The following is a 19,794-nucleotide window of genomic DNA, read 5'->3' as shown; positions in this document are numbered from 1 at the left end:
ACCACTGTTGCTGAGTTCTGCTTCTGTAAAGGGTATTTAAACCCTCAACTTTGGCAGGATCAAGGCCAACCTGATCTACAAAGCGAGTCCAGGACAGCCAAGGCTAACACAGGGAGACCGTGTCTCAAAAAACAAAAAACAAAACAAAACAAAAAACAAAGAAACAAAAAAAAAAAAAAAACGAAAGAAAGAAAGGTAAATGTAAAAGAAGGTACATAAACACTTCATTCTGGAGGCAATATGAAACTAAGTGAAACACACACACAACACACACACACACACATAAATGTGATAAATAAGAGAAGAAAATAGGTCAAATTGCAGAGCAAACTGTCTAAACTGTACTTTTAAATACCAATAAAAATTAGAAATGAGCTAGGCGGTGATGGCGCACGCCTTTAGTCCCAGCACTCAGGAGGCAGAGGCAGGCGACTCTCTGTGAGTTCGAGGCCAGCCTGGTCAACAAAGCGAGTACAGAGCAGCGAAGGCCACACACAGAAATCCTGACAGACAAACAAACAAACAAACAAACAAACAAAAAAGGCTGCGGCTTCTCAGGAGGCCCGCACAAATAGGGATTTTCTGTGGCAGAGGCTCCTCTCTCATTTGAGGGCTGAGAGCTGGTCTGTGGGCTGACTTGAAGCCTAGAGCAAAGCCGCGAGATGACGGACAGATACACCGTCCACAGCCGTCAGGAGCACCTGCAGTCCAAGTACGTGTGCACTGGCCACCGCACCGCCAAGTGGGAACGGCTTGTGAACCAGCACCGGGACTCCTACGGCTCCTACACGCGGCACTTTGACCTCCTCAACTACTATTGTGGAGAAAGAGAGCAAAGCGGGCTTGAGCTTCAAGCTGAAGAAAATGATGCAGATTAGCCGGGCGTGGTGGCGCACGCCTTTAATCCCAGCACTCGGGAGGCAGAGGCAGGCGGATCGCTGTGAGTTCGAGGCCAGCCTGGACTACAAAGCGAGTCCAGGACAGCCAAGGCTACACAGAGAAACCCTGTCTCAAAAAAACCAAAAAAAAAAAAAAAAAAAAAAAAAAAAGAAAAGAAAAAAAAAAAAAGAAAGAAAATGATGCAGACCAGCGGGCCACAGGTGGACCAGCCCAAGGAGACCTGAGTCTTCTCCCGGTCTTCTCCATCTGCCAGCACAGCCGATCCTCCTTGCTCCCGCTTCTCCATCACTCTGTGCTGGATGTCTCGCCTGACTTGCTGACCTGTGGACGACTCCGAGTAAGCCATCCAGAGACTGTCAGGTCCCCTGGGAACTGTGCGGAAGGAGCAATAGGCAAGCGAGGGAGAAGACTACACTGGACGGATGACGCATTTCCAGTCGGCTTTTCATAGTTGATTGTTGTTCTTGACTTTTTAAAAATAAAGTTTACGATCTGTCCTTTAAAAAAAAAGTTTATTTTTTTCAATTAAACTGTCAATTGGCACAATTTACAGAAAAGTACTCAAACCACAGGACACATTCTCTCTGGCTGGTGGTTTGAATAAATGGCCCCTATAGGCTCATATATTTGAATGCCTAGCCTCCAGGGAATAGACCTTCTTCGAAAGGATTGGAAGGATTAGCAAGTGTGACTTTGTTGGAGGAAGTGTGGCGCTGAGAGTGAGCCTAAGGTTTCAAAAGCCCATGCCGAGTCTAGGCTTCCCGCTCTTTGCTGTGGAACAGGATGTAGCTCTCAGATGCTTCTGTAGCACCACTCCTCCACGTCACTGTGCTCTTTGCCGTGATGATAACGGACTAAGCCTCTAAAACTGTAATCAAGTCCCAGTTAAATGTTCTCCTTTATAAGAGTTGCCTTGGTCATGGTGTCTCTTCCAGCAACAGAACAGTGACCAAGACACTGGGTGAACACATCTATTTAACCACTGATTCAAGTATGGAGCTAAAGACTGGAGAGATGGCTCAGCAGTTAAGAGCAGTGACTGTTCCTCCAGAGGGCCTGGCTTCTAATCCCTGCACCCTCATGAAGGCTCACAGCTGTCTATGACTCCAGGGCTTGAGGATACCAAGCCCTCTTCTGGCCTTCGTAAGCATGAGGCATGCACATGATGCACAGCCATACATACAAGCAAAACAACCATGCGCAGGTGTGTGTGTGTGTGTGTGTGTGTGTGTGTGTGTGTGCACATGTTCTGTACACAGCCTTGGGTTCAACTCCCAAAACCGAAAAAAAAAATTACGTGTGTGTGTGTGTGTGTGTGTGTGTGTATGTGTGTGTGTGTGTGTGTGTGTACATCCTGTACACGGTCTTGGGTTCAGCAGCCTTGGGTTCAAAAACAGAAATTACGTGTGTGTGTTTGTGTGTGTGTGTAATATATTTATCTATGAGGCAGAGGAATATTGCTTAGTCAGAAAAGGGCTTTGCAAGCATGAGGATGTGAATTCAATCTCTAACACCCACATACAAAGCCAGCCATTGTGATGCTCTTTTAGTCCCAGTGTGAGGAAGCTAGAGACAGGATTCCTTGGGCTCGTTGGCCATCCAGCCATGCTTAATTGCTGAGCTCGAGGCCAATGAGAGAGTTTGAAGAATTCATGTTATTAAAAAGTCCAACTAAACCAGGAGGTGGTGGCGCACGCCTTTAATCCCAGCACTTGGGAGGCAGAGGCAGGTGGATCTCTGTGAGTTCAAGGTCAGCCTGGTCTACAAAGTGAGTCCAGGATAGCCAGGGAGGGCTATTACACACAGAAACCATATCTCAAAAAAAACAAACAAACAAAAACAACAAGTCCAACTAACCAAAGTCATCTACAGATTCAATGCAGCCTCATTGAAATACTAACTACATTCTTCAAACAACTAGAAAAGCAATCCTAAAATTCATATGGGAGCAAAAACGGCCCCTAATGGCCACATTAATGTTGAGCAAAAAGAGCAAAGCTCAAAGCCTCACAGTCCCTAATTTCAAGGCTTACACAGAAGCACAGTAACAAAACAGAACTGTTCTGGTGTAAGAAAGACACAAGGACCACTGGACTGGCCTGGAGTGCTCAGAAATAACCCCATGTGTTTCCAGCCAATTGACTCGACAATGGTGCAAAAACATATAAAAGACAGACACATCAAAAACTGTTAGGAAAATTGGATATTCCCTGCCGATCAACCACCATCTTAATAATCCAAGGGCTAGCAAAGATGGCTTCCCTTAGGTCCTAGCTGACAAGCCTGTGGCCTGAGGTGAACTGGAACCCGCGTGGCGGAAGAAGAGGGTGTATGTCTGGGAAGCTGTCTTCTGACCTAGATGTGCGCCTCTACACAAATAAATACTGAAAAAAATTGAACTCAAAATGAGTCATAATGTAATGGCCCAAGCCCTAAAGTGATAAGGAGCAGCTGTTGGGAATACTTACAGATGTTGCTGTGGGTGATTTTTTTTTTCTTTCTGGATAGGACTCCACATGCATAGGAAACAAAAATGTAAAAAATGGAAAGTGGAGCCTGGCCTGGTGGCGCACACCTTTACTCCCAGCACTCAGGAGGCAGAGGCAGGGGGATTGCTGTGAGTTAGAGGCCAGCCTGGTCTACAAATCGAGTCCACCACAGCCAAGGCTACACAGAGAAACCCTGTCTCAAAAATCAAAAAAGAAAGAAAGAAAAAAGGGGAAAAAGTTAAAAAAAAAAAGGAAAGCAGAATTACATAAAACAACATTTTGCATACCAAAGGAGACAAAGCTGGAGGGATAACTTGCAGGATGGGAGGGAGTATTTGCCCGCTGCTTGTCTAGCTGAGGACTAATATCCAGAATCTATAAAGAGCTAAAGAAAAAAAAAACCAAGAAAACAGGTAATTCCATTCAAAATAGGGCAAATAAACTAAATAGAGACCTCTAAAGAGAAAATAAAATCTGTACAAATGAAAAAAAATCTTTGGTTGGGCAGTGTTGGCACATGTTTTTAATCCCAGAATTTGGGAGGCAGGTGGGTCTGAGTTCGAGGTCAGCCTAGTCTACAGAGGCAGTCCCAGGACTGCCAGGGCTCCAAAAACCAAAAACAGTAACAAAGTTCTGTGGAAACATTTCACCAGGAAATTTTTACTTCTCCAGTATTCTCATTTATGGACGGCAGTCAACCTCTTTCTCTTTTTGTTTATTTTAAAACATTTGTTCACTTATATCCCGATTGTGGCCCCTGGTCTCCTCCCAGTCCCACCTTCCCTCTCTAACCTCTTTTAGGTCTGTGGAGGCTGGCATTGCAGAGCTTTAGTTTTTCTTTCTTTCTTTCTCTCTCTCTCTCTTTCTTTCTTTCTTTCTTTTTTCCTTTAAAAAAACAAAACAAACAAACAAACAAAAACCCAACTTGTTATCTTAGGAGTGTTTTTCCAACATGTTTGGATGTGTACCTCCTGTGTTCCTGCTGCTCACAGAAGCCAGAAGAGGCTGTCAGTTCCCCTGGAACTGGAGGTAACTCAGGGTTACGTCACCATGTAGGTGCTGGGAGGAAACGGGGTCCTCTGCAAAAGCACAAGCTCTCAGCCAACTCTCTGTCGGCCATCGCGTAGGTGTTAGTTCTTTCTTTCTTTCTTTCTTTCTTTTAAAAAGAAACTCCGGATAAGAATTCCCAAAGGGCCAGTTGATTAGCAACTGCGAATTCTTTTACTTATTTACTGTATGTATGTATGTCTGTCTGTCTGTCTGTCTGTATGTATGTATGTATGTATACAGTGTTCTGCCTGCATGTACACCTGCAGGTCAGAAAAGGGCATCAGATTACATTATAGATGCTTGTGAGCCACCATGTGGTTGCTGTGAATTGAACTCAGGACCTTTGGAGGAGCAGTCAGTGCCCTTAGCCTCTGTGGCATCTCTCCAGCCCTGGTGTTGGTTCTTGACGTGTTCTCCCGCAAAACTCCACACACTCAGTGTCCGGGAACTCAAAAGACTGGCACCCGAGTAAGCCACGGATGGAGGGACGGAGAGAGCGGGAGGGCGGGACTCGGGCTGGCTGGTGGGAGGCCCGCCCACCGGGCGGCACGGAGCATGCGCGCTGGGGCGCTCCGCCCGCGCGTCTCCAGGACGCGGCGGCTCCGGTGAGGCGGGCGCGGTCTCCTGGCTTTTCGCCTCACGGCTCCCTCTCAGGCTCCGCGGGCCTCAGCGGGAGGTAACGGCCTTGGAACCTTCCCCGGTCGCCGGTCCCCCGGCGTCCTGCCGCTCAGGGTCTTGCTGTCGGGACCCCGGTTTTCCTCGCGGCCGCCCGGCCTTCCCGCGGTCTCTCCGCGGACCCCGCTGGCTTCCCAGGCTGCGCGCCCCCCGCCCTCACCTCCACGGCGGACCTTCGGGCTGGACTCTTCGGCCACAGCGTCACGAGGAAACTTCTGGGTTGACCCCTAGCCGACGATAGACGGCGAAGAAAGGACGCGGGTTCCTAGCATCCTCCGTGGCAGAAATCCCAGAACTTCAATTTGTACGCTCCGATTTGTTTGAAATAAAGGTACCCTTCCCCCCCCTAACCCCCCCCCCCCGTCCCCCGTCCCCGTAGACGCGACAGGTTACTCCTGTTAGCTATTTTTGCGCGATTGGGCGGATTTTCTCTCGGTTCCGTTAGTGGTGGTTGTTGTGTGGTGCTTGGTCTCCGTCAAGCAGCAGCGGTGTTTTGAGAGGCTTTGCAGTATGCGTCAGAAAATGCTGTTTGCTGCGCCCCGGGAGGTGACTTTTAGAATTCTAAGTGATGGAAGGTTATGTATGATTCTGTAGGGTACCATCCCGAAATCTTGAAGTGGTTTGCTTTTTATCTTTTACGTTTTACTTGCAGAATATAAGTCTGCACATTTCCATACAAATCCTTGGCACAAATACGTGCTTGTCTTACATATCTAGAAATAAGTATTTATTAAACAAAAACTATAGTACAATTATCCCACAAAACCAAAACTAACCCCTTATTATCTCTAGTTCATTTGTTAGAATAGTCACTAGTAAAATTTAATGATTAGTGAATCGTGTTCAGTTTTCTCCAGTTGCCTTTTAACGACTTTGCATTTACATAAAAGTTGTAAAAATACTATAATTAAGTATGTACTTCATTCATATTAAGCAGTTCTTTATGTTTTGCCATCCTTTATCCTTCTCTTTATACATATGCATACATACAGTATTTAGGAACAATTTAACTACCTAGAAATAGCTTTCGGTTTGAGCATGAGTCGTGTGTGTAATGCGTTCTTAAATTCACTTTTCCTATTCAGTACAATACATATTTCTAGTAATGCTTTTTTACATAAATAGTCATCAAATTTAAGAGACAGAATTGGATAATGTTGCTTATAGCCTTTTTGTTTGTTTGTTTTCTGATGCAGGATAAAATAACTGCATTTGGTTGCCTTTTGTAGTTAAATCATTTTTAATTTTGGAGCACCCGAGCTTTTGTTTCCTTGTGGAACAGGTCAGCTAGTTTAATGTTGATTTAACACAGGCTACACTCATTTGGGAAGACCTCACCGGAGAAAGTGCCCCTCCCCCCAGCTTGGAACTGTTGCCAAGCCTGTGGGGCATTTTCTTGACTGATGGTTGATGTGAGAGGGCTCAGCCCTCTGTGGGTAGTACCACCCTTGGGCTGGTGGTCCTGGGGTGCATAGAAAGCAGGCTGGGCAAGCAGCACTCCCAAGTGGCCTCTGCATCAGCACCTGCCTCCAGGTTCTGTCTTTTCTGGATGATGGCTGTAAGCTATAAGATGAAGTAAACCCTTTTTTCTTCCCCAAGTTGCTTTTGATTTTGGTATTTTAACTGAAGCAATGGGAACCTTAATTGAGGTGGGAATTGGTACCAGGTCATGGGGTACTGCTGGGAGAGGCCCGGCCATATATGTTTTTGGGATGATTGTGGTGACATTGGTATTTTGGGCTGGAAAAGCTACTGAGTGCCCAGAGCTCAGTGAACTGTTGGAGCGTAGAAGGCTAGCGTGTTGAGAGAAAGGCAGATGATGGGGGCCTGGCTGGTGAGGCACAGAGGGAATCAGAGACTCTGACTGGGGTCATTCAAGTTATGTGTCTATATATATGTATTTTAAAAGATTTTTTTTTATTTATTACATATACAGAATATACTTGCCTACACACCAGAAGAGGGCACCAGATCTCATTACAGATGGTTGTGAGCCACCATGCGGTTGCTGGGAATTGAACTCGGGACCTCTGGAAGAGCAGCCAGTGCTCTTAACCACGGAGCCATCTCTCCAGCCTTCAAGTGATATCTTGAATTAAGATGCACAAAGGTGAAATGTTTGCCTTGCTGGGACAGATAAGAATCAGTGGTGATTAAGAAAAGACTAGCATCATTGAGGCCAAGTCTCCCTCAGGGCCATCATGCTGAAGATGTGGTCCGGAGGAGGTCAAGGATGTGCCTTGTGCTGGCAGCCATACTGGTAGTTTTTCAGAGTTTCTTGGTTGGCATTGATTTTGAAGGTGTGAAGGGGTCATGGAGGGCAGCTGTGATTATTGCGTAAGATGTTAGCTCTCCTCCCCACCCCGCTGCAGTGTTATAGGAGGGTTAAACATGCAAGGTAAGCTTGGCTTATAAGGTGTTTGAGGCTAGCCTGAACAAGACTTGCTGTCTCAAAGGAGGACGGGAGTTGGGGCCCCTGGGGCTGGGGATTTAGCTTACTTGTGGTAGCATTCCTTCACTAGCATACATGAAGTCCTGTCTTCATACCACAAAAACCAGGTATGGCTGTGTAGGCAGGCCTGTAATCCCAGACCTCTGGAAATAGATACAGTAGAATTTGTTTTGAAAGATTTCTTTATTACGTATACAGTGTTCTGCCCACATATATGCCTTCATGCCAGAAGAGGGCATCAGATCTCATTATAGATGGTTGTGAGCCACCATGTGGTTGCTGGGAATTGAACTCAAGACCTTTGGAAGAACAGGAAGTGTTCTTAACCTCTGAGCCATCTCTCTAGTGCCAGAATGCCTTTTTTACCTTAAAAAGAGATTTATTGGGGTGGAGAGAAGACTCAGCAGTGAAGAGCACTCTCTGGCTGTTCTCCCAGAGGACCCAGATTCAGTTCCCACATGGCAGCTCACAAATGTCTGTAACTTCAGCTCCAGGAGATCCAACACTCTCACACAGATGTACATGCAAGAAAAACACCAACTTACATAAAATAAAAATAAATAGATCATTTAAAAATAGAATTATTATGAGCTATTGAAAAATAATTAAAAGTTCTTGAAATTCTAAATTAAAATGTTCAGTGTTGTCATTTGAATTTCAGATGTCTCCCTCAGACTCACTTTCTTGGTCACTTTGTCCCCAGTTGCAGTGCTATTTTGAGAAGCTCTAGAAACTTCAGGAGTTTGGTCTAGTTAGGGGACATAGGTCACTGGGGTTGTACCTTTGAAAGCTATACCTGTCCACTGTCCCTCCTCTCTGCTTTCCTTCTGATGTGAGGTGAAGACTCTCCTCTTCCCTGTGCTGCTGTAGCCATGGTATTCTGCCCAAACAGATGCGGCCAGCCAGCTGTGAGTTGTGCCTTCTGAAACTAAGCCCCAGTAAATCTTTACTCCTATATATAGGCATTTTTACTGGTTGTTTTGTCACAGTGTTGGAAAAAAATAACATCCTCTGTCAATATTATGGGCTACTTACTACTACTGTTACTATTCACAAAATCTGTTGTTCTGTCACAGTGTTGAAAAAAGTAACATTCTTCGTAAATATTATGGACTATTTATTATTGCTGTTATTATTCAAGGATCTTGTGACTGGCTCTGCCTAATTGGTCATTGGTTTCTCAACAAACATGGAGATAAGATTAGAAGTTTTGACATCAACAAGTATCAAGCAGAAGAAACCCTGGCCCAGAGTTTCCTGGTTAGGTCATGTGAGTGTTCTTTATTTATATACTAATGGTTTTATATGTTAAATGGGTGCTTTTCCTGTAAGTTATAGGAATATTCTGTGGCCTTAAAAAAACAACAGAAACACCAACAAAACCAAAAGATCATCTGACCACTGAACAGGCTTATGTGTGTGTATGTGTGTGTGTGTGTGTGTTAAAGTTATAATGAACAAGTTAGCATAGACAGAAAATTGAATCATCTATCTAGGTAAAAGCTTTTTTTTTTTTCATTTCTTTTCCTTCATATCATATTTAAAGGGAATGTTGAGTTTCCTGCACTTGCTATACCAAAACAATGGTGTGTTTCCTAATATTGTGTCCTTCATTAGTTTGCTATAAAGTATCCTCAGAGTTGGAACAGGAGAGGGGTGCCATAAGGCGTTATTAACCCAGGAATGCCGTTCATAACATATGGTATAGAACTCACACCTTAGAGTGGGCAAACCTACAGAATTCCTTTCTCTTTTTTTTGTTTTTGTTTTTCAAGACGGGTTTCTCTCTGTAGCCTTGGCTGTCCTGGACTCGCTTTGTAGACCAGGCCGGCCTCGAACTCACATTGATCCACTCCCTTCAAATTTTTGATTAGCTTTGACATAAAGATTCAAATTTTCAGTGAGAAATTCTACCATTAATTAACTTCCCTGTAACAGGAGTTCTCCATTGGTTTTTGTTTTTTTTTTTTTTGTTTTTTTTTTCAGTTTTCAAAAAAATGTTCTGTGTATGAATGCTTTCTATTCGTGTGTGTACTTACACACTGCATGCATGGTTGGTTCCCACAGAGGACAGAACAGGGGTTCAGTTGTGAGCTGCCATATGCGTGCTGGGAATCAAACTCATGTCTCCTGGTAGAGTAGCAAGTTCTCTTAACCACCGAGCCTCGGAGTTTTCAACTTCTATACCCATCAGAATCATCTGGACAGGTGAATTTACTAAGCCATAAAGGAACGAGTTTGAAGGGTCATGTATGGAACTAGAGACCATCCTGTTAAGCAGACGAAGCCTGATGCAGAAAGACAGCCCTGCATGCTCTTCCTCAAGATGTGAAAAGCTGCATCTGAAACTAAGGATGTATAGGATGTGAAATTAGAAAGAGGACCACTTGAGGGGACGAAGGGTGGACAGGACAGAAGAGGGGAATAGGAAGAAGGAGAAAGATAAATATCATGTGCTTTTTCCCTCCTGTTTCATGTAGACTTTATATATGTGTGCAAACATGACATAAAAGCAGAAGGGGGAGTGAGCTTGGAGGTGAGAAAGGAACTAGGGAGGTGAGTGGGCCAATCTGAGTGAAGTAGCTGATGAGTGTGTTTGAAAATATCACAATGAAGCCCATATTTTGTACATTAAGTAAAATAATAATAAAAATAGATTGCTGAGCCCTGTAGCAGTTCCAGCTCAGTAAGTCTGGCCTGGGTGATTTATGGTTTGTTCTTGTTGTTGTTGCTTTTAAAGGTTTAGGATGTTTCAAAACTTTTGTTTATGTATTTTATGTATGTGAGTGTTTTGTTTGCATGCATGCCTGCACACCAGAAGAGAGCATCAGATTCCATGAAAACTCCATAAGGCTACGGTTAGAGATGGTTGTGAGCCACCTCGTGGGTGCAGCGAATTGAATCAGGACCTCAGAAAGAGCAGCCAGTGCTTTTAACCACAGAGCCATCTCTCCAGCCTTGGTAATTTGTGTTTTTTAACAGATTCTGGAGTGCTGCTGCTGCTGGCTCCACAACTTCATCCAAAATACCCTACCATTTTTAGACAAAATAAAGTTATCAGAGTAAAGAGCTGATGGGTTTCCAAAGCCATATTCATTTAAATCTAATCAAACCATGTAAAAACTTATACGTACAAGCACGTACATAAATAGGACACTAAATAAATTTGGCCTGCTGAATTGCCAAATGCTCCGAACGTGTTAACCTTTAGAGAACCTTAATGCAGCCATTGGATCACCTCACCCAGCACGTCCAGCAAGAGGCACTTTGCTATTATTTTGTTGTTTCCTAGTGCTAATTGTAGGATCAGGACCTCATGCCTGCTAGGTAAGCACTCTCATCACTGAGCAGCACCCTGGCCCAAGTCTTACTTAAAACAGAATTGAAAAGGGTTAAGTTATAGGTTTAATGTTTACTTTAGATTTGTGGTATAAATTATTCTTATTGTTAAGTGCTATTTTGTTTTCCTTTCTAAAGTAATTCATGTAGACAAGATTGAATTAACTTTTGGGCCCACTAAGCCCTCACATGTTTTTTCCTCTTAGGAAAATGAAGGTGTATTTCTTTTGGATGAGAAATCCATAAATGAGATTAATTTACTGTCAGGAAGAACAAAGAAGAAGATTCCTAATCTGCAGCCTTTGTTGAAAGATGTTTTTTTTCTGGCAACATCCACTAATGGTTAAGTAATACTGATATGTTCAAAAGGCTACCTACTATGATTTTTAAAGAAAAAAAAAAGTGATAGTGTGTTAATTGCATTTTGCTCTTGAACAGATGTGTGGCTGTCCGGGGTCCTTACTACAGGAGAGCTTTTCCTGTGGAACAAAGATCAAGATTGTTTGAAAACTATACAAGTGACTGAAAAGCCTAGAGAAGTTATTAAAGCCACAGTAGGTAAGGGTTTTTAAAATTTCGTTTCACCAGATAGAGACTTTTTTGTAGTATTGTTTTGATAATGTATCTGTGGATGTGCCTACGCGTATCCATATCTGTCTATGTAATATATGTTCTGGAATTCGGCATGCCTGCCATCGCTCTGATAACAAGGTCCCTAATGTCACAAAGTGCAGCAGGTTTTGTGGTGCAGGTCTGTAATCCCAGCCGTTCAGGAGATGAGGCAGGAGGGTCGGAAGGCTAAGTATTGCTTGGACCTTAGATAAAGCTGAAGGTCAGCCTGAGTGGCTTCTTGCCTTTGTTTTGTTTTTCTTTCTTTCTTTCTTTCTTTCTTTAAAATTTATTTATTACGTTTACAATGTTCTGCCTGTATGTATGCATGCCCACCAGAAGAGGTCACTGTCACCAGATCTCATTATAGATGATTGTGAGCCACCACGTGCTTGCAGGGAATTGAACTCAGGACCTCTGGAAGAACAGACAGTGCTCTTAACCTCTGAGCCATCTCTCCAGCCCCTGTTTTGTTTTTCAAGATAGGGTTTCTCTGTGTAGCCTTGGTTGTCCTGTACTCACGTTGTAGAACAGGCCAGCCTCGAACTCACAGAGATCTGCTTGCCTTTGTCTCCCAAGTCCTAGGATTAAAGGTGTGCACCACTGCTTGAATGGTTTAATGAGACCCTGTCTCAAAAAGTAAAAAGGGCTTTAGTAGTGGGTCTCAGTGTTAGAGCACTTGCCTACTTGCCTAGTATGCAGAAGGCAATAGCTCCAGTCCCTAGAGCATAATGATTAATGGGCACAGTGGTGCACGCCTTTAATCTGAGCACTGGGGAGGCAGGGGCGGGCAGATCTCTGTGAGTTTGGGGAGAGCATAATCTACATTGGAATTCCAGGACAACCAGGGATACAAAGAGAAACCCTGTCTCGAAAAACCAACCAAGCAACCAACCAAAACCAAAAATATCCTAAATGTCAAATAGCGTGTGTTTCTTATTGTAAGAGTAGCTAGGGCTGGAGAGATGGTTCAGTGGTTAAGAGCACTGTCTGCTTTTCCAAAGACCTGGGTTCAATTCCCAGCATCCACATGGCAGCTCACAACTGTCTATAACTACAAGATCTGACACCCTCACACCAACGCACATAAATTAAATAAAAATATTAAAAAAAAAAAAGAGTAGCTAACCTTGCAGGCAAGCGTTTGGGAGGCTGGAGTGGGAGGATCACAGTGAGTTTGAGGCTAGCCTGGGCTACAGAATATGAACCAATTTCATAAAGGCCCCATCCCCCAGTTATGTGCTTTTTAAAAAAATTCCAAAGTTTAATCTTTCTGTTTTGTTTTTTGTTAATTAGCAAGCTCTTCAAGGCTGTACTTATTTGTAGCTGAAAATGGGAAAAGAGTTCTGCTTATTACATCTTCTGGCTGCATACTCCTGTGGGAATATTTGGAATTGAAGAGTATCTTATCATCTAAAAGCCTTTCATTGGTGGGCCAGTGGTCCCAGATCTTACCTGAAGATGCAGCTGTATTGCCTTCCACGAAAGATAAAGAAGCTGTAGTGGATGCTGTTTTTGTAAAAAACGAGGTAAAACCCAAATGACACACTGTGGAGTAGAGACACTATGAGAGCCGGCCTTGTCTGAGAAGCTGTCTGGTCAGGGGTGTAATTGAATGTTGGTTTGTCACTAGTCAGAACGGGTGTGAAGTTACTGTTTGGAAAAATGATTTTTTAAAATGGTTTCAAATGAAAACTCCCTTCCCCCTGTTTCATAATATGACTCGCAGTGAGCATGGCGGGACATGCCTGCACTCCAAGCACTGGGGAGGCAGATGTGCACGACTGCCCCAAGTCTGAGGCCAGGCTGCGTTGCATATTGAGCTCCAGGCTATCTTGGCTGCATAGCAAGGCCTTGTCATAAGCAACAAACTTAATATGAAATGTGTCCATGTTTTGTAAGTGAATAAGTTAGAACTGGTAGTGTTGAATAATATATTAAAGATCCACCTGCCTCTGCCTCCCAAGTGCTAGGATTAAAGGTGTGCACCACCACCGCCCAGCAGGCAGTATATATTTTTGAACTATTATTTGCACATATCTATGAGGTGGTATATAGTACTTCTGTATCCTTATAGGTTATAGTAAAATCAGGGTAATAAGCATTTCCATGTCCTCAAGCATTAAATATACTTAATATGTTGGGAATTTTATTCTCTTTGAGCCACTTTGATAATATTGTTACTTGTATTTAGAATTATCAGTTACAGTATTGATAATATGGTCAGCAGTTTCTCTACTGCGCTGTTGGAACACCAGCACTAACTCCTCTACTTCGGTGTCCCTTACTAGACTTGAATATCAATAACATGCTCAGGGCCTGGGGTTGCTGTCCCGTCCTCAGGATGACGTTGCGTTTGGGCCTTGCTTCTGGCAAAAGGAAAAAAAGCTCGCTCTAAGCTCACTCTTAAGAGTGGAAATACAGCCAGGTCCCCACATTTCCATTTATGTGAGATATTTTAATATATCATTTATCTTCAGATTAATTTTATCCTAAATTATTAAATTTATCTGCAGCTATATGGCGACTGCTGCCTGTGTTCGTTTACTTTCTATTCTGGAGAACGCTTGAAGTTAACGTTTCTGGCCATTCACTGGTATGAGACTGTATTTACATCTGTAAGGTGAGGTAAATATTTCAGTATTTCCTTTTCTCTTATTTTTTACTTTTAAACAAGAAATGTCATTTTTGACCAGTGTGTGTTTAAGATTTTTAGATCTTAATTTTGGTTTTCAAGGCTTTGTAGATCTTTCCTTCCACCTTCACTTTTAAACATTTAATCCAGGAAGTTTCTCTTTTTTTCCCCCTAGAAGGGAGGCCGTGTAATAGAGAGCATAGCTTGTGATACTCTTGTTTTGAAACTATAAATATAATTACTTTGAAGGGATTGAAATTTAAAGGGGGCAAAATATTTGGATTTACTCTTGACCTTTGAAATGCTCAGTTGTTTTATTTTGTTTTGTGTTTTTGGATGAAGTCTCACTATGTGGCCCTGGCTGTCCTGTGTATCAGCTTCAGAACTATTATATGAACCTGGCATGCTCTCAGATGCCGGTAGTCTCTGTTACTTGGGAGGCTGAGGAAGGAGCCTCACTTGATCCCAGGAGTTCAAGGATCTCGGTGTATTGAGATCTCATCTCAAAAGCAAATACATACCACCACAAATAAGTAAGTAAAATGATTAAACCTTGCTATCACTGCTTCCCTAGGTCACTGCCATTCCGTGTTCACTGGGCCCAACGGGAATGTCTTCTGTGCAGTATGATTCCTAAGTGTGCATCAGTAAAGTCAAGAGGAGCTCTGATCTCTGCTTTCTCAAGAGATGGCCTAGCCCTAGCAGTGACTCTTAATCAGAAGGACCCGCAGGTCAGTAAATAGCCTTTGTCCTTAACTACTACTTTATATTTTAAGTGGATGTTTTCAGTCCATTGTGTCTTGGTAAAATTATATAAATTAGCTGTCATAATTTTCAAAAGTGGTTCTGAAGAAATGTAAAATTAAAAAGCTTATCTTGGCCGTGTGGTGGTGGTACACACCTTTAAATGCACACTTGGGAGGCAGAGGCAGAGGGGTCTCTCGTTCATACGCAGAGAGTTCCAGGACAGCTAGGACTACACAGAGAAACCCTGTCTCAGGAAAACAATGCAAAAGAACAAAAAAAGAGCTTATTTTGGTGGGAAATGCCTGTAATCCCAGGACTCTGCACACTGGGGCAGAAGCATTGGAGTTCAAGGCCATCCTGAGCTACACAGCAAAACCCTATCTTGAACACAGCAAATCAAAGTAAAACATGAAAGGAGGATAAAAGAAGAGGAGGGAAGGAGAGCAAAGAGCAGTGGTGTGGTGTGTGCTAACCTCAGCTGTCCTCAGGGCTGGTGTGGGAGGAGTCCAAATTTAAGACTTCTCAGAACTGCTTAAGTGAGGAATCATGGCGGACTGTCAGTACAGCTGGTCTAGAATGACTCCTTACTGTATTAGTATAACGATGGCATTCTCAGTCTCCAGAGTTGTAAACAGTACACACAGCGGGATAACTTCATTGGTTATGTCATGTTTTCCCCTTCTAGGCAACTCAGGTATTATTTATAAACACACTGAATTTTGTTACTCTCTGTGGTGGCCTTAAAGGATGTAGTAATAAGAATCCTGTGGTCCCAGCTACACTTACCAGGTAAGAACACATGTTTCTTATCTTTCTTTTCTTTTTAGAAAGAGTTATTATGTAGTGCTTTGCCTGCATGTACCCCTGCAGGCCAGAAGAGGGCACCGTTCTCATTATAGAGGTGGCTGTGAGCCACCATGGGGTTGCTTGGAATTGAACTCAGGACCTTTGGAGGAACAGCCAGTGCTGTTAACCTCTGAGCCATCTCTCCAGCCCCCAGCATGTAGTTACTTCTAAGGAATTTTTAAAAGTACTTTAAGAATTTTGAGGGGGAAAAAAAAAGAATTTTGAGGGGTCTTGCTCAGAGGTTAAGAGCAGGGTTCAATTCCAAGCACCCACAGAGCAGGTCACAACTATCTGTAACTCCAAGATCTGACACTTTCACACAGACATACTTGCAGGCAAAACACCAATGCATATAAAATACAAATAAATAATAAAAAAATGTTCAAAGGTCTACTAATTCTGTAAATAATCATTTAGATAAAGAATCTGGCTTACCTCAAACACTTTTAAAGGAATGGTAAGGTAGAAAATACACAAGTTTATTTTCTTTCTCATTTTGTTTTTTCCTGTTGTTTAGAAATGGAATTGTTAGTAGGTAGAGCAGTAGGAGGCTTCGCTAGGGTGGGTCAGATGTAAAATACTCTGAGAGGGAGACCATCATTCATATTCACAAAGGCTGTGTAGCCTTTTCAACAATTGACATTAGTGTGACTTTTGGGTAACACATGAACTTGTGCACACATCTTTAATGCCAGCACTTAGGAGGTGGAGGTCTCTGGAAGTGAGGCCAGCCTGGTCTACATAGCAAGTTCCAGGACAGCCAGGGCTATAGAGAGTGAGCTTGTCTCCAAACAGTTAAAGGGAAAGACTGTACAAGATTGGAGTACAGAGATTTCCTCTTGAGCTCCTCACCTGTTTGTCTCTGAACACTGTCTGTGCTAGTCTCCGGATCTGCTTATGGCCAGGCCGTCCGGCCCCTTCTCTTCATTCTTTCCTTCCCTACAGTTCCTTTCCGCTCAGTGCTGCTTTGACTCATGTCTGCCATTGTCAGATGGGATGGGAGCTGCTTTTGTTCTAGTGACACATTGATGCTGAGGGAGCTGAGGAGTGGGGACCAGCTTTGGGAAGAGGCGGTGTGCTAGTGAGTGGGACTTGTGTCAGGCTGCGGAGTGGGTAGGCTCCGTCTCAGACTCTGTCCGTCAGTCCTGGCTGTAGGTGCCTGTGAGATTACAGCTCGTTCTGAGAAGATGAGTGACTGATTGGCTCAACGTTGTGGGATATTTCCTTTCTGAATTGCTTACAGATCTAACTAAATTTCTAATTGAAATGTTGTTGGAGTAGATAGATGTAAGCCTTTCTTTTCCTACGAAGTAAAATTCACAGAATTTATGTGAGAGCTGCCTACTATCCTGCCCTTTCTAAAACTGTCATTTGTTCTTTTCTAGGTCATATTGGGTAGGTGATATCAGCTGGACGCATGACAGTCTTTTTCTGGCTTGTGTATTAAAGCGAGGCTCCCTGGTTTTATTGACCTGCCTAGGTGACTTGCTAACATTAGTTACATTTGGTTGCTCTATAGAATTTGGGCCAGCTGAATTTATTCCTCTTCACCCACTAATAACATATAGGTGAGAAATTTGAATTGTTTTGTTTATATACTTTATTTTCTTTTATGATTAATTTTTATTGCATATTTTTACAAAATCAGTTTCATCCCCAAATTTGTATTTTTCTTTCTGTGAGTCTATCATGTCAATATCTGTTTCTTATTTGTTCCTAATTATTTATAGTTTTCTTCCTGTTTTTTTTTTTGTGGCTTAATCCTGGTGAAAATTTGACATTGTGATGATGTAAGTATAAAGTTATTTAAATACTTAGTAGTACTAAAAACTTGTCTTTATTATAAAAGTTAGTAAAACATGACATTTATTATTGTAAAAGTATAGCATGAGAGAACTTAGTAACTGAAAATTGACATATTTTTTCCAAAGGACAAAGTCTTTTAGTCATACACTACATGTAGAGTGTAGCCATATTTGGATTATAATTGTGAAAGAAGGTAGTAATTTGACTTTGTAGTCAGGCAAATCATTTCAAGTACTAGATTTCCTGTGTTTTAGTTCTGTACGTGAGTAAGTTGTTCTTAAAGTCTCAGCTTCTTTTCCTGTGAAATGTGGATGACAGTAATTGTCTCCTAGGATTGAGGGACTATATATGTGGGTCTCATACAAAACTAGTGCCGAGTAACTCTTTGTTTACTGTATACAGTTAGGTGTACATAGAGAGAGCTGTTTTAGAAATTAAATCATCTTAAAGAATGTGTGGAGCTGGGTTGGTGAGTGCAGGCTGGAGTCCTTACACGCTCCTGGAGCTGAATTTATAGGTGACGTGACTGCCCCACATGGGTGCTGGGAACCAAGCTCTAGTCTTCTGGAAGAACAGCAAAATTTCTTAACTGCTAAGCCAGCTCTCCAGCCACAAAAGCTATTTTTTAGATGGAAAAGCGGGAAATGACTTTTGAAATTTCTAAGTCTATGGAAAAGAAACCGACAAGGGCACATCCTTGATTCTGTTTAGCAGAAAAGCAATGCTTAAGTTTCAGTGGCAGATTAATGCTACAGGAACACTGTCAAGTCCTACAGTGAAAGGGTTTTTTAAAGCCTTTTAAAAAATTTTATGTGTATGCATGTATGTCTGTGGCTTTGTACATACGGAGCCCAAAGAGGCCAGATAAGGGTGTTAGATTCTCTGGGACTGAGGTTACAGACAATTTTGAGCCTTTGTGGCGGTGCTGAAAACCCAACTCTTAATTTATAATTCCTGGAATTTCCTTACGTTCTTTTTTAAAGTTTACATTTTAAGGAGCTTCAAATTGATTGCTTTTTTCTAATTATTTGGAAAAAAAAATTGAAAATCATGGCACATTATTAAATAGTATAAAAATGATTCTTATAATCCTAATCTTCAGAGATAAAAATTAACATCTTAGCCGGGCATGGTGGCGCACGCCTTTAATCCCCGCACTCGGGAGGCAGAGGCAGGCAGATCGCTATGAGTTCGAGGCCAGCCTGGTCTACAAAGTGAGTCCAGGACAGCCGAAAAACCAAAAAAAAAAAAAAAAAAAAAAAAAAAAAAAATTAACATCTTAGGGTATTGTCTTCCAAATATTGCATTTATAATAACAGTAATATGTTAGTTTTTCAATATATAATAAATTACCTGAAAGGAGCTTTTATTATTTTACTTTTTAACTGAATCTTTATTATTTTATTATTTGTGTGTGTGTGTATCATGTTTTGTTTTTTTTGTTTGTTTGTTTTTGTTTTCAAGGCAGGGTCTCTCTGTGTTAGCCTTGGCTGTCCTAGACTCGCTATGTAGACCAGGCTGGCCTCGAACTCACAGTGATCCACCTGCTTCTGCCTCCTGATTGCTGGGAGTAAAGGCGTACGCACCACGCCCGGCCCCATGTGTATCATGTTGTGTATGTGGGTGCAGGTATGTTTCAGTGTGTATGTAGAAGCAGTTCTCTCCTTTCATCTTAACATGTCAGGCTTATGTGGCAAGTGCTTTTCCTCACGGAGCTCAATGGGCACATCCTTAGCTGGCCTCCTTCAGCACTACATGTGTTGACCTTCGTGCAGACAAAATTCCCATACACATAAAAAAAAATTTTTTTTTAACCTATAGGTTAATCTTTAGTTCCAGAACTCAGGAGACAGAGGCAGGCGGATCTCTGTGAGTTCAAGGCCAGGTCTAGACTAAAAAAGAAAAGAAAAGAAAAAAGTAAGTTTCAGGACAGCCAAGGATTATACAAAGAAACCCTGTCTCCAAAAAAAAAAAAAAAAAAAAGTCATTGCTAATTGCTAAGCTTAGTCAAGGACACACCCACATCAGTTTCCTTTCTATAGACTGATACACTTAACAGTATCTTTTATACATCACTTCTTGTCAGACACTGTTTTTTAATGGTTCTGTACATTATTCTGACTAACCTGTTGTGGACATTTAGCTAATGATAAAAATCTATATTCGAAATCTTGGGCATCCTAATTTGTTTTTGTGCCAAAGACCAGACTGAGCTGTGCACTTAATAGGCGTGTATGTGTGTGTGT

General features: G+C 42.4%; 1 protein-coding gene across 10 annotated transcripts in view; it reads left to right on the top strand.

Annotated features, from left to right (window-relative positions):
• The first annotated feature begins 5,019 nt into the window (after nt 1-5,019).
• CPLANE1 (ciliogenesis and planar polarity effector complex subunit 1) overlaps nt 5,020-19,794 on the top strand; it is a 90,503-nt gene continuing 75,728 nt past the window's right edge. For 4 of the 10 annotated variants that reach the window (XM_084783528.1, XM_084783529.1, XM_084783525.1 and 1 more), the window contains exons 1-9: nt 5,023-5,445; nt 8,708-8,836; nt 11,112-11,247; nt 11,344-11,463; nt 12,811-13,043; nt 14,031-14,137; nt 14,724-14,880; nt 15,582-15,685; nt 17,128-17,310. In XM_084783528.1, the coding sequence (XP_084639654.1) occupies nt 8,756-8,836; nt 11,112-11,247; nt 11,344-11,463; nt 12,811-13,043; nt 14,031-14,137; nt 14,724-14,880; nt 15,582-15,685; nt 17,128-17,310 (1,121 nt within the window). In that variant the 5' untranslated portion in view covers nt 5,023-5,445; nt 8,708-8,755. Of the gene's footprint in view, nt 5,446-7,252; nt 7,375-8,707; nt 8,837-11,111; nt 11,248-11,343; nt 11,464-12,810; nt 13,044-14,030; nt 14,143-14,723; nt 14,881-15,581; nt 15,686-17,127; nt 17,311-19,794 lie in introns of those variants that run through there. The other 6 variants (XM_084783526.1, XM_084783527.1, XR_014779548.1 and 3 more) reach the window with 5 other exon arrangements.

The sequence above is a fragment of the Acomys minous genome (genome assembly GCF_964271855.1).
Source record: "Acomys minous genome assembly, chromosome: 5".
Classification (NCBI taxonomy): domain Eukaryota; kingdom Metazoa; phylum Chordata; class Mammalia; order Rodentia; family Muridae; genus Acomys; species Acomys minous.
This window is presented reverse-complemented; position numbering and strand designations above follow the sequence as displayed.